Source organism: Chrysemys picta, chromosome 3 (genome assembly GCF_011386835.1).
Source record: "Chrysemys picta bellii isolate R12L10 chromosome 3, ASM1138683v2, whole genome shotgun sequence".
Lineage (NCBI taxonomy): Eukaryota > Metazoa > Chordata > Testudines > Emydidae > Chrysemys > Chrysemys picta.
Genome location: NC_088793.1, coordinates 150,799,644 through 150,820,531, shown reverse-complemented (window position 1 = coordinate 150,820,531; position 20,888 = coordinate 150,799,644). Strand labels below are relative to the sequence as shown.

Sequence of the window (20,888 nt, the reverse complement as noted above, 5' to 3'; positions counted from 1 at the left end):
ACATTCATATTTACTACTCACCTAATTTGTAAATAGGAAACTAAATTAGACAGAACAGTCGCTTGGGACAAATTCATGCTCTCTCTTCTCCCTTGCCTTACTGTTCTCTTTTCTCCTAAAATATTCTTAGTAACTCCCTGCAAGGTTAACTTGATGATCTTGTTGCAAGCTTCTAGCTGACAAATGTTTTTGGATTGATTCCCATAGCCTAAGTCTCTGCCAACTGAGGCAATCAGGGTATAGCTGAAATGCCTATTCTTTTATTTACAGTTCAAGGTTACTGCCATGTTGTAGTAGCATTAAATGACCTCACATTGAGGATCTGACCCTAGTGCGTAAAATTAGGAGAAAATAGTTTTGGAATGTTTCTCTTATTAAATGTGGTTAATGTAGTGCTCAGTATACTGCAGGGCCACCCAGAGGATTCAGGGGGCCTGGGGCAAAGCAGGGGAGCGGACATACTCACCGGGCGGCGCTCCAAGTCTGCAGCGGCGGCGGGTCCTTCAGTCGCGCCGCGTCTTCGGCAGCACTGAAGGACCTGCCGCTGAAATGCCGCCGAATGCCAACTGAAGGGCCCCCCTCTGCTGAAATGCCGCCGAAGACCCGGACCGCCGCTGGGTAAGTAAAAAGGCGCCTCTAGCCAGAAAAGGGATTCTCGGCCAGGGCTTGCGGGGCCCCTGCGGGGCCAGGGGCAAATTGCCCCACTTGCCCCCCCCCCCCTCTGGGTGGCCCTGGTATACTGCCAGACGTAGTGCTAGATACTGAATGCTTTTGTTTATCCATAGACTAGCTATAGCACTGGCAGTTGCAATATAGGCTTCTCCACCTTTCCCAATCATGACACACAGAGGCCACTTGTAGGTGTGAGGGGATAGTTCCCATGTCCATTTATTTCTTGGCCTATCTGCTGAAATTACCAGTAAGGTTCCCACTTGTGGGATTGAATGCTTATTCATAGAGACCGATAAATGTAGCAATAATTAAAACTAATATTCTGGTCTTTATTACTCAATAATCTCTGCTCTGCTTCAGCTTGAGAAATAAATACCTGTAATTCTAGGGACACTTTGTGTCTAACTAATGTAAATAGATGTTTTAAATGGCCCAATCCTTTAAGCCCTTTGCACATACAATTCACCCTGACTTCAGTGGGTGCTCTATGAACTTGCAGGATCCTGCCCTGTCAGGGTTCCCTCCCCACTCTGAACTTTAGGGTACAGACATGGGGACCTGCATGAAGACCCCCTAAACTTATTTCTACCAATTTAGGTTAAGAACTCCCTATTCCTTGGATTAAGTAACGCTGCCACCACCAAGTGATTTAAACAAACATTTAGGGAGGGCCACTTGGAGCCCTACCTTCCCCAAATACCCCCCCTGAGTCCCACACCCCTTTTCCTGGGCAGGCTTGAGAATAATCCCCCAAACCCCTACACCCCTTTTCCTGGGGAGGCTTGAGAATAATATCCTCACAAATTGGTACAGGTGAACACAGACCGAAACCCTTGGATCTTAAAACGATGAAAAATCAATCAGGTTCTTAAAAGAAGAATTTTAATTAAAGAAAAGGTAAAAGAATTACCTCTGTAAAATCGGGATGGTAAGTACTTTACAGGATAACAAAAGACTCAAGAACATAGAGGATCTCCCCTCTAGGCAAAACATTAAAGTTACAAATAAACCTCCCTCTAGACAAAACCTCCCTCTAGACAAGGAAAATCACAAGCCAAAATAAAAGTAAGCTAACGCATTCCCTTATTATTACTTACTAATTCTAATTGAGTTGGATTGCTTGCCTTCTTGATCTGTCTCCAGCAAGCACACAGAACAGACAGACAAAACAAAGCTTTTTCCCCCTTTCCAGATTTGAAAGTATCTTGTCCCCTTATTCGTCCTTTTAGTCAGGTGCCAGCTAGGTTACCTGAGCTTCTTAACCCTTTACAGGTAAAAGGATTTTGTGCCTCTGGCCAGGAGGGATTTTATAGTACTGTATACAGAAAGGTGGTTACCCTTCCCTTTATATTTATGACATGCCCACATTTTGGTTTAATGGGATCCAAGAGTGTGCCTTACTGGTCTCAGCATGTATTTGTTAGCAATAAACTGTTCTTTTTCAGGGCAAGTATCAGGGGGTAGCCGTGTTAGTCTGTATCTACAAAAACAACAAGGAGTCTGGTGGCACCTTAAAGACTAACAGATTTATTTGGGCATAAGCTTTCGTGAGTTAAAACCTCACTTCTTCGGATGCATCCGAAGAAGTGAGGTTTTAACTCACGAAAGCTTATGCCCAAATAAATCTGTTAGTCTTTAAGGTGCCACCAGACTCCTTGTTTTTTCAGGGCAGAAACTCTAATTCCATTAACATGGTTGCTTAATTTTATGGATGAGCAGAGGAATTAGAAAAATTTCAGACATGCATGAATTTAGAAGAGAAAGTAGCTCTTGCCTGCATTTTTTGAGGCTCTGTTGGTTATGGTAATTTGGTGTGGGTTGAGAATTAAGCTAACAAGAGCACTCTTCTTGAATTTGTAGAGGTCCATTTGCCAAGCATTTGGTGTCAGTGACCATGTATATAATGAATGATATACACTAAATATTTTGCCTATATAGTCTCCTTTGATAATGTAAACAGGAAAGAAAAAGCTAGCTGAAACTGACCAGGCTCACGTAAGTGTTGGGAGCAGTGGCTTTAGACCATGTTGCCCTCTTTCTGCAGACCCCATAAAAACCCTTCTCCTCCCACTCCACAGGGTTGAGGCTTTGCTACTATTGAGGAGTCAGGAAGAGGTGGAGCTAGGTGACAGTAACTGTCTGTGGTATCTTCCTCAATTCCCACACCTACCCCACACCCTGCAAACATTCAGGCATTTACTGCTGAAGTTAATGCTGAACCTGTTCCTGCATGTGTTGTGAACTCCCTTTCCTCAGAGGGGGCTCTCGATCAACCACCAGCAGAAAACCATGGCTGCTCTAAAGCTGTGCTCCTGTATGGAGAGAGAGATTCTAGGGCAGTAGTCCAGGCAGAAGCACTGGGTGTCCATGCTAAGATCCTCGTGCTCTTCAGTCTTTCACACAGAAATCCTGTCTACCTTGGGGGACACACAGAAATATGGGTCTCAGGCACTGCCTGATCTATAGGAGTGGGGAGAGGTTTTAAAGCTCATCTGCTGATGCATGGATATTATAGAAATTCCAAGAGTTGTAACTCACAGAACTTCATGGTCCATATGCTGGTTTTCCCTGCCATAGCTTATAATTTGACTCTAAAAGAGCAATGACACGTTTCTGTATCTCCGGTGATTTTCTTAATGGGCCTGGTCCTGCAGTCCTAATGTAGGCAACACACACACTGACTTCAGTGGGTATTTTTCTTGCCTAAAGACTGCAGGCTCAGCCCCTATCAATAAATGAATAAAATGTTTAATACATTTCAGCAATAGGAAGAGAAACAATGGGTCTTTGGGGTATATAGAGAAACTGAGATCCAAAAAATGACATTGCCCTACATGATGGTGGGGGCTGAGAATTTTATGAATGCAACCTAAATTATTAAGTTTCATATACTTCCTAGCAAAAATACAGGCAGAAAGCATCCAAAGCACTAGTCTTAGAATTATGTCTTGTGAGAGAGCATAAGGAAACTGATTATGGAAAAATTAAATTATGAGAGAAATCAGGAAAACAGAAGATTACTTTTAAACATTTTAGTCCCCAAACTATTTATTAGCATACATAAAGCATTATCTGAATCATTTGTGATCCCTCCCATGTTAAGCTCAGAGTCTAGCACCAAAAACAAGAAGTTGATTGCTTGTGTTTTCAAGTAGACTAATAGAATGGACACCCAAACCAAGAGTCTACTGGGAAAAGCAGTAAACTTGGCAACTCTGAAACACATTCCTAGCTTGAGTCAATGTTGCCTGTTCTTATGAGAATTTTTAAGTTCCCTCAAAGATTATATTTGTTATTTTTGCCTATTATGTGCTTTCAGGCTGGAGGAGATAATTAAAACGTTTCTGGAAGATCCTGATCCTGAGAGCATGCTGGATGTTGGAGCTGATATGCGCAAGATCAAGCACTGTTTCAATTACATAAAGGTATATTCTGTACATATACAAGGAAGTGCAGAGAGCCCTAAGAATGAACTAGAAATATTAGAGGACACAGGGGAGAGAGAGCTGAGAAGCAACCATGAAGCTATGGAGAAGAAGGGAGTGTATTCAGGCCGAGAAATGCTTGAAGAATTGGAATGGTTTGGAATAATAACCGGAAAATATGCAGCAAGAATCTGAAGGAGCTAAAAGGAATAACCAAAGGGTATTAGAGGAGGAGCGAGTGATAGAGAGGACTGGAATTTACAGGAATTGCTGTGCTGAAGTAATCTGTAAATGGATAGAGAGTATATCCAAGTATATATGCAGCTAATAAGGAGCTTTACGTTAGACTAGTTACTCCCAGGAAGATATCAGAAAAGAGGGTTTGTGTCACTGAACCAGCTGCATCAACTGTTCTGGTTATATGCTATGCTGGGATATACTGCACACAAGATATATACAGGGTGAGGAGTAGCAAGGGAATAAATTGAACATGGGGTATATTTTTTGGTTTTGTTTATGCTCTGCTATAAAAGCTTCCGCAATTTTCTGATACAGTAAAGTATAAAACGCTGTCCCTGAATTTGATATCTAGATGACGAGGAATTAATACCCAGTTGATGTTGCTTTTTTCCTTACTACAGTGGGAGTTCCATACCAGAGAAAGATGTGTAAGGCTTAGATATTTTTATTGAGGAAAACTGATCAGTGGAAATCAGGAGATATCTCATAGTTAACTCAGTACTTATTGCTTTGCAGTCTACCAGTGGTGGGATTTTGCTTTTCAGAAATCCTGAAATCTCAAATCCGCTAGCATAGGTAAACAGTCACGCAGGGATAGGGAGAAATGAATCGGATGAGGATAGAGTGACAAGAACCCAGAACTCTTTTTATTTTATTTCATAGCAACTGATAAATCGTACAAACATTCCTGACAGACATCTGCTGTCCCCAGACATCACTGGAGGTGAAGATACTAATACCCCAGAGAAGAAAGAGGAGTTAAAGAAGTTGAGAGACCTTCTGCACCAAAGAGATAATGAAATCAGTATCCTTTATGAAACAGGATTTATTTGGATTTAAACTAATCTGGCTGCAATCTGAGGTGTGGGTGTGTATGAAATGGGAGATGGTGATCTGCAAAGAATTTCTTCCCTTTCAGATTGATGTATCAATCCACATTCTTAATCTAAGAGTCTCCTACCACTCTTTATCAGAATCCCATTGTTGCACTTGGTCCCTGTTTCTGTTATGAACGGAATCAAAATCCTGGATCCAAATACGCTGGGGTTTTGGGAAATTCTGATCCAGATCCAAAAGTTGTGGTTCAGGCTCATGTCTAGTAAACTCTCTTCCAGAAAATGATAAACTGGGTCTAGCATAGAAAACTGTGATGCTATATAAAGAACAATTTATTACCTTACAAAGAATAGAATTTCCTGTATTGTTATTTTTAGCCAAATGAAATGCTGCTTCAGGGACTACTGGACTCTCTTCTTTTAGATTAAATGTAAAATGTGTGCTTTCTACATCCAACTTTAACATTTAAACTAAAGCTGAGCCTTTATATTGTATAACAAAAATTAAACTACTCATATGTGCTGTGTCCACTTTACTGCCTCATGGGAAACATATGAGTTGCTGTAGCTTAGCAAAATGAAGAAAGGGCAGTTATTTTTAGCTGGCTGATAAAACTGCAGGCAGACCACAGCGTCACCATGTCCCTGAGTTTGTGGCTGATCTGTGGACAAAACTTGAACAATGGCAGAAAATTGACAAATAGCTTTCAAGTTTATAGCAAGCAGAGATTCTTTAGCATTATTAAAAACAAGATTAACTGCATTCTTTGTGTTCAACAATTACTCACAGATTTAGTATATCAAGTGTGAATGGGTTGTACTTCAGACTGGTAGCTTGCTTTACCCTGATGAAATCAAATGGTAGGGAAGCCTTTTAGTCTGCTGCATCCTTCACAAGAGCCAAATGTTTATTTTGAAAGGATAAACTGTCTAGTTAATTTGGCTATAAAATTGACTTAACACCTTTTAAAAGTTTCTTATTTTAGCTCAGAAGAGAGTCTTCTTGAAATAAATCATTAAATTGATAAAATATTTGTAATAAAACAACAAAATACGCAATTAATAGAGTCAGATGCACTCGCCCCAGTTATGCATATGTGGCTTTGTTTATGGAAGTGCAAGGAAGGAATTCATTGCATCCATCAATTTTAATTAGAGCTGTATACGGGGAATTGAAATATTAAAAGTTAAAATCAGAACTAGCATGCAAGGAACAGTAAGTGGATTTTGAAGCCTAAATAATTTTACAATTTACTTTTAAAAATTAACATAATGATTGGTGCAATAAAACTACCGAGGACTTGGAGGCTCTCCTGCCATAAACCGTAAAAGATCCTTCTTGTCTTTATGCACACTATAAAAACTATGATAAGAACCAATTTGTAAGACAAATAATTTTTGCCACCTAATCAACTTGATAATTCTAATTCCTCACACCTTGCCCAGATTTTTTCCATGTATTTATCAGATAAATTAGACACAAAATGAAAAAATCTCATCAACTTTATAGGGATTCATGTTACCTTTTTGTTTTTGCTAAATGTGTAGTGAATTCCATCAGAAAACCCCTGCATTCCTTCATTTAAAGTGTTTTTATGTCAAAGGTCTTTCTAAAAAATATATATGTAATTGGCAGGAATTTCTTTAAAACCCTGTTTTGTGTTTTATAATCCTTTCTATTGTGGTGTGCTTGACAGTCTTCCTATAAAGTTTAAGATTTCTGGCTTATATGATTTAAATTTGACTGGGGAAATCTGCAGGGTCTAATTGATGTTGCAATGTTACCCAACTTAATAAAGGGAATGTCACCCATTTTGAAAGAGTAACTAGAATTTAATATTTCTATTTTTGTACAGAACCTTACAGTATTTATTGCTTTTATCCAAACGTGGATTGGCCATAGCCATTTATACCACTCACTAATGTCATCTTACTAGTGCTCAGGACAAATTGAATTGGTTATTTGGAAAGATAAGTGTGAATACATAGACATAACGTATGGGCCTAACCCTGCAATCCATATTCACATGAATAGGCCTTCCATATGTGACTAGTTCCATTCAGTTCTACAAGACTACCTGTATGAGCAAGTGGCCTACGGAGAGAGTGGATTATTATTTATGGAAAGGAGATCCCAGCTAATTTCCTTAAAATGTTCTGCAGATATTCTAGTAAGTATGTTAAAGAAAGAAAAAAAGAAAGCACAGGATGCCCTCTTTCAGCTCAACACTGGGTCTAGTGGTCTTGCAGTCTCGGAAAGTTCCCTTTCTATAAGCTTGGAAGAAGGTCAGAGGCCATCTGCCTGTGTTAATGTGAAAGATACACAAGATTTCAGCTCCTCAGTACATAGATCTGCTTTTCTTCCCAGGCGAACAGGTTAGTGAAATGAATTATATGTGCCAGTATCCAGTTCTCACATTATGACTTTAAATGTATCATTCTTAGGTGTGGATTAGGACAGGGGAGTTTTACTTTCAGCATCAGCATTCTTGTGCTCATTTGCTTTTGTCCTTCACTTCACAAATATAATTACCTTGATTTCAGGCCACCTCAATGCACAGGTAACTTAATATGCTGATAGGACTCAAATGTTGGAAACGTAAATGAATGTTGAGAACTTCATTTGTAATATAATCCAGGAGATGACATCCTTCCCATGGAAGCTCAAACTACTGACTTAACTAAAACAAGATAAACAGTTATGATTAGTGGTAAGGGCCAGAAAGTAGGTTTCAAATTTTGTCCTTCAAAATAGGAAAGTAATCCTCTCTTCAGGTGAAAAGAAGGTTGATTAGTTCTGTCTCCAGCTATATAGCACCACACAAGATTCAGTGCTTAACCTTTAAAAGTAAATCTCCTCAGTGTTCCACATTATATAGAACATGTTTGGTTTTATTTGACATTTTTAATGAACCATTGTAATGATTTTTATCATTATAGTGTTAATGGAATCAAACTTGGACCTCTGTTTAGCAAGTTAATTCAGCAGGGAACTAACTTGAAGCATGTGAGTAGTTTCACTGAAGTCTTAACAACTTTGCTGAACTGGGACACTGGTTTGTAAGAACAAAACCAGAGTGCTTATATTTTCATATGCTGGAACTTTCTATGAAAAAGCACTTAAATCATCATGGGGAAGGAGGAGTGTTCAAGAATGCAACCTTGCCAAAGGAGATTAGGAAATGGCTGAATTCATAAATACTGTATTTGGTTAACATAGCCTGTACACTAAATATAATTTAAGCATGTGATAGATAATGTCATTTTCAGGAGAAGGGCAGTTTCTGTCCATCTGCACTTATATAGAGTTCAAACCCTTCTTAGTGAAGCTAATTCAATTATTTCCATACTTTCTTCTGTTGAGGAAGTTTTCCTAAGGAGTCTTTGTAAGCTCACATCTTAAGGTGTTTCCCTTGGATATAAGCACACCAAAGGCAATTACTTTTTAAAAAATATATTATTGTTTTACTGGATGACATTTAGTTAGGGCATGTGCCTGTCATGATGGAATAATGTCTTGGGTTTTTTTAATTAATAAAAATAAATATAATTGTTGACTCACTTTTTGTGAGCGTCATGGAAGAATGAGTCTTAAGGAGCCAAATGCCGGAGGAGAGGGTAGTGGTTTGGCAGAGGGGCTTTGATACAAGAATATAAATTACACCATCTAAACACTTTTTTCTCCTCCCACACATGTTTCTGAGCCTGATTCTTTCTTTCCAGTCTTCCTCAGACCAAAGACAAACGGCAATCCGGATGTAAAGCATTTTTTTTAAAATTACAATATTACTATTTTCATAGCGATTAGAGTATTAGAGGAACAATTGGAAGAGCAAAAGTTTAAATTTCAATGTTCCTTTAAGTTTATAGCGCTACTTTAGAACCAGCAAAATAATGTCAATAATATTGCATGCAACAAAATGGTCAGTGTGAGTTTAGAAAATATTACTATTTTATCCCAGCATTACATGCTGCTATAAGTTACCTAAAGGAGAGAAAATATCCCCAATGTTTGCATAGGATGATGAGTATTTTATCCTTCTTTCACCTAGAAACTAGTCACCGTATTATTTGGGATTTTAAAAAGCTCTTTTTCTAGTTAACATATCTTCTTTCAACCTATTCCTGTTGAAAAAGCAAAATGAAATGGAATTCATGGCTCACTAGAGAATTTGCGTAGTGCCTAGGCTCTTTAAAACATTCGACCAAGCCAGAGAAAGGTTAGGGATTTTTTTGTTTTGTTTTTTGGTTAAACGTCTGTTTTTGTTTTATTGAAATAATGAGAGAGCCTGCATGTTCGATTCTAATGCTGAAAGGGGCCATATTGTTCTCTTTAACATAGCAATGGTCTTAGTGTTTTTATGTTTCTTGAGTGTGTGTTCCAAATAGTCACCTGGAACTATTCAGCTTTCCAGAAGTCCCCAGATGACTCACTGCATCCTTTAACTGTTTGAGATTCTAACAAAACCAAACCATCCTCCGAAATGATGTCAAAGCAGTTTTTAAAAGTACATCATGAGCTGAAACTGCGTCAGAGTTGGAAGGTTTCATAAAAATACCCACGCAATTGTGATGCTTGTTGTGTAAATGATAACTAATGGTTCCTCTAAAGCCGCTTCACTTTGGAAATGAACTGAGGGATTAATGCTGCAACCATTTTTATAGTAGTATGAAGAAATGTGTGTACACGTGGATTAAGGATAACTTGTGGGGGAAGATAAGTAAAGAATTATAGGAATAAAGTTAGGTCCAGGGGATTCCTTTACTGGTGTTTAGGCTGTGATATAAGCAAAATACTTAATCTACTATCTCAAAATGTTGAAAACTGCAAGTATCATGTGAATATAGTGTATCTGGACTCCATCATGTGTTAAGAAACAATGGTCATATTGTATCCTGCTGTTACAGTTGTTACACTGCTGTCATGGTTCTATCAGCACTTTCATTTTAAACTTTAAGGTTTCTACTAGCAACAAAAATAATTATTTGGCATAGAAAAATGTATGTCTCAGAAGGGATGGGGTTGTATTATAATGTACCTCATGGCTGATTTCAATAATTGTATTTAAGACATGATCTAAAAAGTTTAATCATGCTGTGATCAGAAAATGAAAATCTTTTAATATAACATTAGTATTAATAATATTTGAATACATAGTGTAGTAATTCTGATTTAAAGACCAGCTTTTTAAAGTTAGGTGTGCATAACTGCACGCATACATTTACCTCCTGCATACACCCAATTTATTCACAGATTTCCAGTCTGCACTCAGTACAGGAATTTGTGTATACACGTGGGGAACTAGGTTTCTAAATACAGCATCGGGTATTTTTGCATATGCATGGAAATTTGAGTACAATGCAAGTACCTACATTTGTAAAACTGGCCCTCAATTACCTTAACTAATATAGTGACTGAGTGACTAAAATCTTCAATTTTATTTTAATAGAATTTATGTTAATAGTTTGAATCAGCTGTAATGTAGTTGAATATAATGGCACTCTTGTGATTTATGGTGTCATCAAAACTTTGATGGAATTATTTCCTTGTGACCCTCACTAATCTTTTTTACAGTATGAAGTACTTAAGGATGTTCTGCCATTTAGACCAAAGCCAGTCCACCGCTTGTTCAGGGAAAGCCCCTGCCGGGCCGGGTCAGGCCGGTTTGTTTACCTGCCGCGTCTGCAGGTTTGGCCAGTTGCGGCTCCCACTGGCCGTGGTTCGCCGCTCCAGGCCAATGGGGGCTGCAGGAAGGGCGGCCAGCACATCCCTCGGCCCGCGCCGCTTCTCGCAGCCCCCATTGGCCTGGAGCGGCGAACCACGGCCAGTGGGAGCCGCAATCGGCCGAACCTGCGGACACAGCAGGTAAACAAATTGGCCCGGCAGGGGCTTTCCCTGAACAAGCAGCGGACCGGCTTTGAGAACCACTGATTTAGACCACATGAACTGAACCTGCCTAATCTTTTAATGTTGTATTAAAAGATTACTAGTGCCCTGGAACTGATTTGGTTTCTTAGGCTGGTCCATTTTAATGTCTGGTCTTTAAAGGTTAATGGGAAAAAAATCTTCTGTAAATTTAATAAGACAAGTTTTCATTACTTTGCTTCATTAGCTATTTTTGTTTTGTACTGTAATGAACTGGCTAATGACCAGGTGAGCCACTGCCCTCTCCTAGTTGGTGTCAGAAGTGCTAAACAGTTCCATAGGTCCTTGTAATGGGGCACTTACCTCTGGAGCGCCTCCAAGCGACAGGGTCAAGTATTGTAGTCCTTTTTTCACCTCTGGTGTCCCCTGCTGGCTGACTTGACAGGTCTTCCATGGCAGGCCATCTGACCGAGTCAAAAAGAACAACTGAACCACTTGCAGGGTATTAGCGTCCAACAAATAAGCAGTCTGTTTCCTCTCCGTAGAGTCTTCAGCCCCAGCTTTGTTCTGACTCCCAAAGAAGACCTGCCCTCTTCTTGTGGTTACGCCACTTAACTCGTAGCCAGAAGGGGAACCTAGGCCCACCCACTAGTCTGGGTTCCAATTTAGAGACCCTAGACACAGCAGCCACATACTTGTTACTGCTTCCTGAGGCAGGATGTACTCGGACCGTGGGGTGTCCTGTAATTAGCCTCAAAGACCAGATATACCCAGTCATTGTCCTATACTAATATCAGCCAAAAGAGATTCTCCTTTAACTCTAGTGGTGGGGACTTGTGTCGAGATTTTCAAAGCCAACTAGGGGACTTAGCCACATAATTCTCATTGAAATTATTGGGAGTTATGTGGCTAACCCCACAACTTGTTTTTGAAGGTATCAACCATGGGCTTTTGAAGCAGGCAGATCTAGTTCAACCTCCCATGCTTCTGGGAAGTTCCATGTAGTTATAGTTCATATCACAGTGTCAATCATGAAGTCTTAGAAAGCCAAAGTGCTTAAATATGAATGTAGGAGCCTAAATGTAGGCACCCATTTCTGAAAATCTTGACCATCCTGCTGTGGGGATTGGGGGGGAGAGAGAGAGATTGTGGGGAATGTTGTGCTCTATATTTTAGTTTGCACTCTCCCTAAAATGGTCAGACTTTCTCTCACATGTCCTTCCCAGATAGTAACGTTGGCATCATAAATAAAAAAATTAAATTAATGGAGATATCCCATCTCCTAGAACTGGAAGGGACCTTGAAAGGTCATCGAGTCCAGCCCCCTGCCTTCACTAGCAGGACCAAGTACTGATTTTGCCCCAGATCCCCAAGTGGCCCCCTCAAGGATTGAACTCACAACCCTGGGTTTAGCAGGTCAATGCTCAAACCACTGAGCTATCCCTCCCCCCTAGTCATTTGGACTTCTACTCTCCTGCTATGTACAACAGTTATAATAATAATATCTTATAGTGGTTTTGTTTTAAGAAGTTTGTGTGTAAATATTGTGCTTCAGAAATGTGTCAGATTGACAGCTCTCAGGAGTTAACAGGGACAGCATGGTTTGTATACTGTCTGTACTGCCTTGCCAATATGCCTCAACCCTGACTTGGAGGGTCCACTTAACACAAGAGTATTCCTGAGTATCCATGCTGTTTCATTCCTTGACCTCTCTACTGAGAACGCCAATATTGTTTTCTTAAGCGAATTATCACAGTATTTTGCTTTTACTTTCTTTTGTGTGGATTGTGAAGGTTCCCTTTCTAAGGAACTTCAGTATTTGGCTCTGTATTATACTTATAGTAAAGGGGACAAAGGAGAATAGCCTGTGTATGGTATGTTTTTTTCAAATCAGACCATAGAGATTTCACTGTTGGATTCCGACTTATGTCAGGAAAAATGGTTTAGCAAAATTCCCCCATATACCACTTTGAAATTGTGCCCAAAGATTTCATAAGTGGGTGCTGATCAGGATCTGTCTGTGTAGTTGTATACAGCGCACATAAAAACAGCAGGTCTTGTATATATAGTTCTGTTATAAGATAAGCCTTCTAATACTAAAATTAAATAAAATTGTACTAGACTGCCTAGAGATTTTTGTTACAGCTTTTTTTTGTTCTTTAGGATTATTTAAGATACAATTTGAGATTTTGGAAGAAAATAAAAAGCGAATGGATAACAGATGCTGATCCAAAGCTTGGGGAAAAGAAAACCGCTATTTAAGAATAGGCAGTGGTAGTTTCCAGTGAAGGCCAGAGAGGGCTGTCAAGAAGAAAAGGTTCCCTAGGGTCATAAGCAGCAAAGAGAAAGCCGGCACCAGGACAAGTAATCCCTGCCAGAGAATATGAGAACAATAAGACTACAAATTACAGTATGGTTGGGTGGATGTCACATGAGCAGAAAGAATGTACCCACATTTATAAGTCAGCCCACCTTCTTCAGAGGGAAGTTATTTGAATTAATTAATGTTTATGAAGTGTTTTGAGATCCTTGGCTGCAAAGATCTATAAAAGTTCAAATTAGGAGTAGTAGTATATTATTTTATTATTCACGTGTAACAATGCAAAGATGTTTGTGCATTCCATGGCAGTAATAAACACCCAATTCCATCTGCTAGTAGCTAGGACATGGCTCCCTTTCCTGTTGGACTCAGACCTGGACACAGTGATCCTGCCTTATTTTTACCCTCCGGGCTTGATTATTCCAACTCATTATGTCTAGGAATGAAGCAACTCACCCTGAAAAAGCTCCAATGGGCACAGAACATAGTAGCCAATCTGCGTAGCAAAAGAGGTGGCCATGAGCACACCAGCCTAGTACTTTGCTCCCCTCCAAATATATAGTCTAATTTAAGCTCTCTGTCCTGGCAGAGCCCTGGATGGGATCGGTCCTAACTATCAAGGAGATTGCCTCTCTCCCTATGAGCATGTCTTCCATGTCTAGTTGGCAGCTGGTATCAAGCGGAGTGCCCCAAGGGTCAGTCCCAGGGCCAGTTTTGTTCAATATCTTCATTAATGATCTGGAGGATGGCATGGACTGCACTCTCAGCAAGTTTGCAGATGACACTAAACTGGGAGGAGTGGTAGAGACGCTGGAAGGTAGGGATAGGATACAGAGGAACCTAGACAAATTAGAGGACTGGGCCAAAAGAAACCTGATGAGGTTCAACAAGGACAAGTGCAGAGTCCTGCACTTAGGATGGAAGAATCCCATGCACTGCAAATGACAACTCCTGTAGATGTATCCAATCCGCACTAGCTGTACTCTAATTAGCTGACTAAAAATGGCAATGGGGATGCTCTAGCATAGGCTGCAGTGTGGACTGCACAAGCCTGACACCTCACCCCACCACGTAGGCACTTGCTTGTGCAGCCCATGTGGTAGCCTCTGCCACAGTTGCTCTCACTTCCATTTTTAGTCATGGATCAAACACTGGCTAGGAGGCAGGAAGCAAAGAGAAGGATTAAATGGTCAATTTTCATTGTGGCAAAAGTTAATAGCAGGATACCTTAAGGGTCTGTTCTAGGCCCCCTGTTGTTTAATATATTTATTAATGATCTGGAAAGGAGGGTGAATAGTGAGACAGCAAAATGTGCAGATGACACAAAGTTATTAAGCGGCGTCAAGACCAGAGAGGACTATGAAGAACTTCAGAGACACCTTAATAACTAGGTGAATGGGCAATACAAAGGCTAATAAAATCCAGTGTTGATAAATGCAGAGTAATGAACATCGGAAGGAAAAATATTAACTATTTGTACATCTTACAAGAGTCTAAATTAACTGAGTCACCTTAATAAAGGTACCTGGGCATCACTATAGACAGCTCAGTACAGACCACTACTCAGTGCACAGTTGGAGTCAAATAAAGCTAACAAGATATTAAGATGCATATAGAATGAGATGGTGAATAATACAAACATATTATAACATCTTTATATAAATCAATAATGTAGCTTCATCTGGAATGTTGAATAGTATTGGTCACTGTCATGGGTAGGGCCCTACCAAATTCAGAGCCATGAAAAATGTGTCACAGACCGTGAAATCTGGTCTTTTGTATGCTTTTACCTTATGCTATACAAATTTCACAGGGGAGACCAGAATTCTCAAATTGGGAATCCTGACCCAAAAGTGAGTTGCAGGGGGGTCAAAAGATTATTTTAGGGGGGGCGGGGTTGCGGTATTGCCACCCTTACTTCTGCGCTGCCTTCGGAGCTGGGTGGCTGGAGAGCGGTGGTTGTTGGCCAGGCACCCAACTCTGAAGGTAGCGCCCTGCCAGCAGCAGCGCAGAAGTAAGGGTGGCAATACCATACCATGCCACCCTTACTTCTGCGCTGCTGCAAGCAGCAGCTCTGCCTTCAGAGCTGGGCTCCCGGCCAGCAGCTGCCACTCTCCAGCTGCCCAGCTCTGAAGGTAGTTTCGCCACCAGCAGCTGCGCAGGAGTAAGGCTAACAGTACCGCAACCCCCCGTTACAGTAACCTTGCAACTCCCACACAACTCCTTTTTGTGTCAGGACCCTACAATTAGAACACCATGAAATTTCAGATTTAAATAGCTGAAATCATGAAATTTACAATTTTTAAAATCCTATGACCGTGAAATTGACCAAAATGGACCATGAATTTGGTAGGTCCCTACTCATGGGGCATGGCCTCCCTGTAGCACCTCCTGCTGGTCGTGTGTGGCACAGCTGGCATTCTCTGCTTCAGTGTCTTTCCCCATGGCGTGTCTCCTTGGCTTTCCACACACTAGCCTGTGCTGGAGAGGTGACTAAGTCTTCTGGCCAAGTCACAAACAAAACTTAACTTCTTCCGGGGTAGCAAAAGTCCAACTAAAAAAAGTCCCAGCAGACAAAAAGGTCCTTCTTGCCCTTTGGGGGCTTCTCCAGTGGGCCCTGTTTGCAATCCCTTTCTGGGCTACCTGTCTTGAGTGTTTCTGGCTCTGGGATACAAGATCTGAAGATCAAATGGGAAGACAGGCGCACTAATATTAGTGTGCTGGAAGAAGCAAAGACCACCAGTATCAAGGCAATGATCATCCGTCAGCAATTCCGCTGGACTGGTCACATTGTCCGGATGCCAGACTATCACCTCCCAAAACAGGTACTGTTCTCTCAGCTGAAAGAAGGGTACCGTAACGTAGGTGATTAAAGGAAGCGTTATAAGGACTTGCTGAAGGACAACCTAAAAAAATGTAATATTGACATTGATACTTGGCAGACACTTGCCCAGGATCGCTTAAAATGGAGTGAAGTCCTGTGTGATGGTCCCCTGCATTTTGAACTTGCTTGCCGACAAGCCGAAGAGGACAAGAGGCGCAGGAAGAAGGAGAGACTGGTCTCCAGTCATGGTCAACGGCCTCCTGATGAGCCTGAAAACATCTGCTCTCATTGTAATAGAACTTGTAGTTCAAGGATTGGCCTTATTAGCCACCTGAGGACCCATAATTCCCATGGAAGATGATCATACTCAGTAACAAATGATCGCCCATCATCATACTACATCTGTGTATTAAGGGGAGTTGACACCTTCTTCTGAAGCACCTGATACAGGTCAGAGGCAGGATACTGTACTTGATGAACCTCGGGTCTGATCCAGTATTGCAATTCCTATGTTCCTTTTTGCTGGTCCCCTGGTACAAAGACGCTGTAAAGACAGAGGATTTGGCCAGCTGAGGATTTGGCCAGTTAGAAGAGAGCTTCAATAGCAGCTCCTACAACACACTTCTCCTAGCCCTCGCATGGAGGGTATGACCAAGGAAAAGGGGGCATGACTGGAGCAACCCTGTGTTCTGGCAACTACCTGCTGCCAGAATGGCTCCTTGGGGCCATTAAGTCAATGAAGCTATTCAGGTGACGTAATGCTTCATTTGCACTATCTCCCTCTACCCCAGACTCCTCAGCTGTCCTGATCGTATCTCTGTATCTCCTTTGCAGATGAAGATTTTGCTCTACATCTTATTTTTAATGTTTTTTATCACACCCCTCACTTTTAATATAGTAGGGATAATTAACTTGTTTGGTGTCATAATGGGATTAAACACATAATATAATTCTTTCATAACACAGAGCTTTAGATTGTCTCAGGTATATGTGAACCAAAAAAAAAAAAAGGCTATACACTATCAACAGAGGTCTGGTAAAGTCACCTTATGCAGTACATTTTACCCTTTGTTCTCTAAACCTCAGAACACCCTCCTAAATTTTAGTAAACTTTGTGCTTTTCTACTCTTACCCTGCAAGTGTGTGTGTGTATGTGTGTGTGTGTGTTGACATGTTTCTGCCTATCTACAGTGGTATGTAAAAGTAGGAGTTGACATGCCAACTAATATAATTGGTTCATTCAGTCTGATAACCTGCCTTGAGCAGTGGCAAAGGCCTGATGCTTCACAGGAAAATTGGTGAGGGACCTATGTTTCGCCTGGTCAATTGTGCAGTGATATGGGGGTGGTGGTAGAGAGAGAGTGTGTCTTTGCAGCACAAAGGCTCATTTTGTGTAAATCTTCTAGCTGCAAATAATATTGATAGAAAGCTATCTAATCCTTTCTTTAAAATCTTTCTGAACTATATATATATATACATATGTCTCCTTGTCTATATATTTTATGGGTTTGATAAAGGTGTGAGAAAGACCTTATGTTGGAGCCAATAATATAGAACTCCAAAGTAGAGCCTTTAGTGTGCTGTGAAAGCCACACTTCACCATTTAAACATTTTCCATACCCTCACTCAGTTTATGATTATTTACATTTACAGTATGTACTTGATTTCACATGCACTGTAATAGTTTTAACAATTTAGTTGGTTTTATTTTTAACTAAGATTTGCATAGTCTCAACTGCATAATTGGCCTTGTTTTAATGCAACACAAAATGACATTGTTTAAACCTTTACAAAGTTTGTTCACTTTAATCACTGCCACTTTGTGAATAAATTTGATTAAAATTAAGTTTATTTGCCAACATTAATCTAATTTTGATGTGCAGATGAATGCATTATGTTTTCCATTCACCTATCCTGTTGCCTTAGCCCAGGGGTCGGCAACATTCAGCACGCAGCTCGCCAGGTTATGCACCCTGGCGGGCCGGGCTAGTTTTATTTACCTGCTGATGCAGCAGGTTCGGCCGATCGCGGCCCCCACTGGCCACGGTTCGCCATCCCGGGCCAATGGGGGCGGCGAGAAGCGGCGCGGGCGAGCGATGTGCTGGCCGCGGCTTCTCGCCGCCCCCATTGGCCCGGGACAGCGAACTGCGGCCAGTGGGGGCCGCGATCGGCCGAACCTGTCGCGTCAGCAGGTAAATAAAACTGGCCCGGCCCGCCAGGGTGCTTACCCTGGCGTGCCGCGTGCCGAACGTTGCCAACCCCTGCCTTAGCCTGAAAACAATTAAACTAAACCATCAGGGTAAAGTTATATGAAAAGAAAATCTTCAGTTTGGTTGCACATTTGTGAGAGATCTAAGGCTACATATACATTTCCGCTGTGTGTACGGACACTGCATGCCCAGCTAGCATGGATATAAATAGCAGTGTAGATGGTGAGATGCTGCTTAGGCGAGTAGAGTACCCCCAGGGTATGTACCCTACATGGCTCTCTACATTCCCAAGCACTGCCTCCAACACAGGAGCAGTGGAAGTGCCCTAAAGATGGGGGACCACAGGCACCCAAACCATGGCCCCGTCCACCCATGCTCTGCTCCCCCAATGCCCTGCCCCCACACAGCCCCTTCTCCCTGAGCCCCTGTCCTCCCAATGCCCATTCCCCCTGAGGCCCTGCCCTCATGCTGCCCATTCCCCTGAGCCCCACCCTCGCGCCATCCCTTCCCATGAAGCCTCACACATAGTTCCTGTATTCGACAGGCCTCTATAAGAGTAGACATAGCTGTAGCTGATACTTGGCTTCATATGGGATATTAATTAAATTTACTACTTTACATTTTTTATACAGTGGATATGCTGTGTATTATATGTTTGTTCTGAAGCAGACCTTTTCTGCGCAGCCATAGAGGGTATAACAACTTTATTCTCCAGTTTTTGATTCTTGATTTGATAAGCTCTCATTTTGTAAAACCTTCACCAAACCTACTTTGATTGTAACCTTTTTGGGACAGGCACAATCTTTTTGTACTTTTCATACAGCACCTGGTAAAGTGATGACCCGGACCATAACTAGGGCTCCTAGGCACTATGGTAATGCAAGTAATAAATAATATTCAGACACCTTCAAATCCCTCAGAAAAATCTCATTTTCTATTGTGAAATCTATGGACAGTGAGGGGGAAGAAAGGCAACACATGCATGCGGGTGTATGTAACAAAGTATGTAACTCTTTGTGGTAGCACCTCCCCTCACTGGCTGTGTGCCTTACTCACTATGCCATGCTGAGCTGGGTTTGTATGGGATCATTTCTTTTTTATGTTTGCACAGCACCTAGCACAATGGATCCCCAATCCTAACTGGGGGGCTCAGTGCTTAAGTGCTTTCCTAACCAGAGAGAGGCTAACGTACATGCTTAATTTTTTTCCTGAATCAGGCCCTAAATCAGGAGTAACTCTATTAACAATCCACTATGAATGGAGTTACACCATATAAGCGAGATTGCAACTGAACACGTAGACTCTGTTACCATCCTTCATATTGTGGTATTCTACATATTTTACAGTCTACTTCAGAGTTTTCTACTTATTATTATTACTAATTATTATTTGTATTGTTGTAGTACTTAGGAGCTCTAGTCATAGTGTCCACAGCTATGCTGGAGAACCCAAGGAAAGGATGTAGCTGAGAAATGAACAACTGTAATGTCCTAGTTAGACATGGCTAATGACAATGGGGTTAAACGGCGTTGGCGTCTCTAGTTGAAAATTATACCAATTTATGTGCTGACAGATCTGTTATTCTTGGATCTCAAGAGTCCCCTTTTAGGAGGGAATGGTGGGTATCATTCTAACTCTAATTCAGTAAGTCAGCAGCACAATGTTGTCTGTTTATATTGGAACTTGTCCTGCAGCTGACATTTTGGCAGGCTGGCTGCTGTCACTGAGGAACGTTTACAGATTGCATAAGAGAGTCAGTTTAGAGTGAGCACACTAAAACTTTTAGATTTGTCCAACTATTTTACTATTGAAGAGGTTGAGTTTACTCTATGATACCTACTCTAAATACAGCACACTCTAAATCATAAATCTATAAAAACATGAAGACATAGGGGGTGAACATAACACTTGATCACATTCAACAGCTGTACTGGGTGTCTACTGTTATTTATTGCATTGTAATATCTTTAATAAATCTGAAATACACACACCTTTTGGCTACAAACTTAATTTATGTTTCAGATGAACAATCCATAAAATGCAAAGATACATTACAGACATAAATTGAGATTTACATAGTCTTCAACTTTTTATTTTAAATCAGACAATAAATTAGCACAGTTTAAAGCCTGTTGTACAGCTTTAGTTATATATATATATTATTGCTGATAGATTTCTTGTATATGAAGACCTTATTTAAATATAGAGCTGCATAGAACAATTCCCATTGAATGGGAACATCAGTATGGTTTGGTAGTTTTAGAGGAGATGGAGCCATGAAAAAACCTGGGAAGAGTAGAGGAAAAGTTAGAGTTCATTATGCCTTTCACTATAGTAAGTGATATTGAGTTGAATTTGAATTTTATTATATAAGAACAATAAGTTTATTATATTCTCCTTTTGAGGGAACCCAGACTACTGCTTGTTTGCACCATAATTCTGTCATTTTGATTGTTGTATGATGGCTTTTTTTCCTGCTGGATTTGCTTTTCTGT

The 20,888-nt window shown here is 40.8% G+C and overlaps 1 protein-coding gene across 15 annotated transcripts in view; it reads left to right on the top strand.

Moving 5' to 3' along the window:
• KIF6 (kinesin family member 6) overlaps positions 1-20,888 on the top strand; it is a 378,942-nt gene that overhangs the window by 203,198 nt on the left and 154,856 nt on the right. For all 15 annotated transcript variants that reach the window (XR_010599843.1, XR_010599844.1, XM_042848514.2 and 12 more), the window contains 3 exons: positions 3,992-4,097; positions 5,001-5,142; positions 7,337-7,549. Coding sequence is in view for 13 of the 15 variants with exons in the window: in XM_042848514.2 (XP_042704448.2) it covers positions 3,992-4,097; positions 5,001-5,142; positions 7,337-7,549 (461 nt within the window). In the remaining 2 variants the exon portion in view is untranslated. The remainder of the gene's footprint in view (positions 1-3,991; positions 4,098-5,000; positions 5,143-7,336; positions 7,550-20,888) is intronic.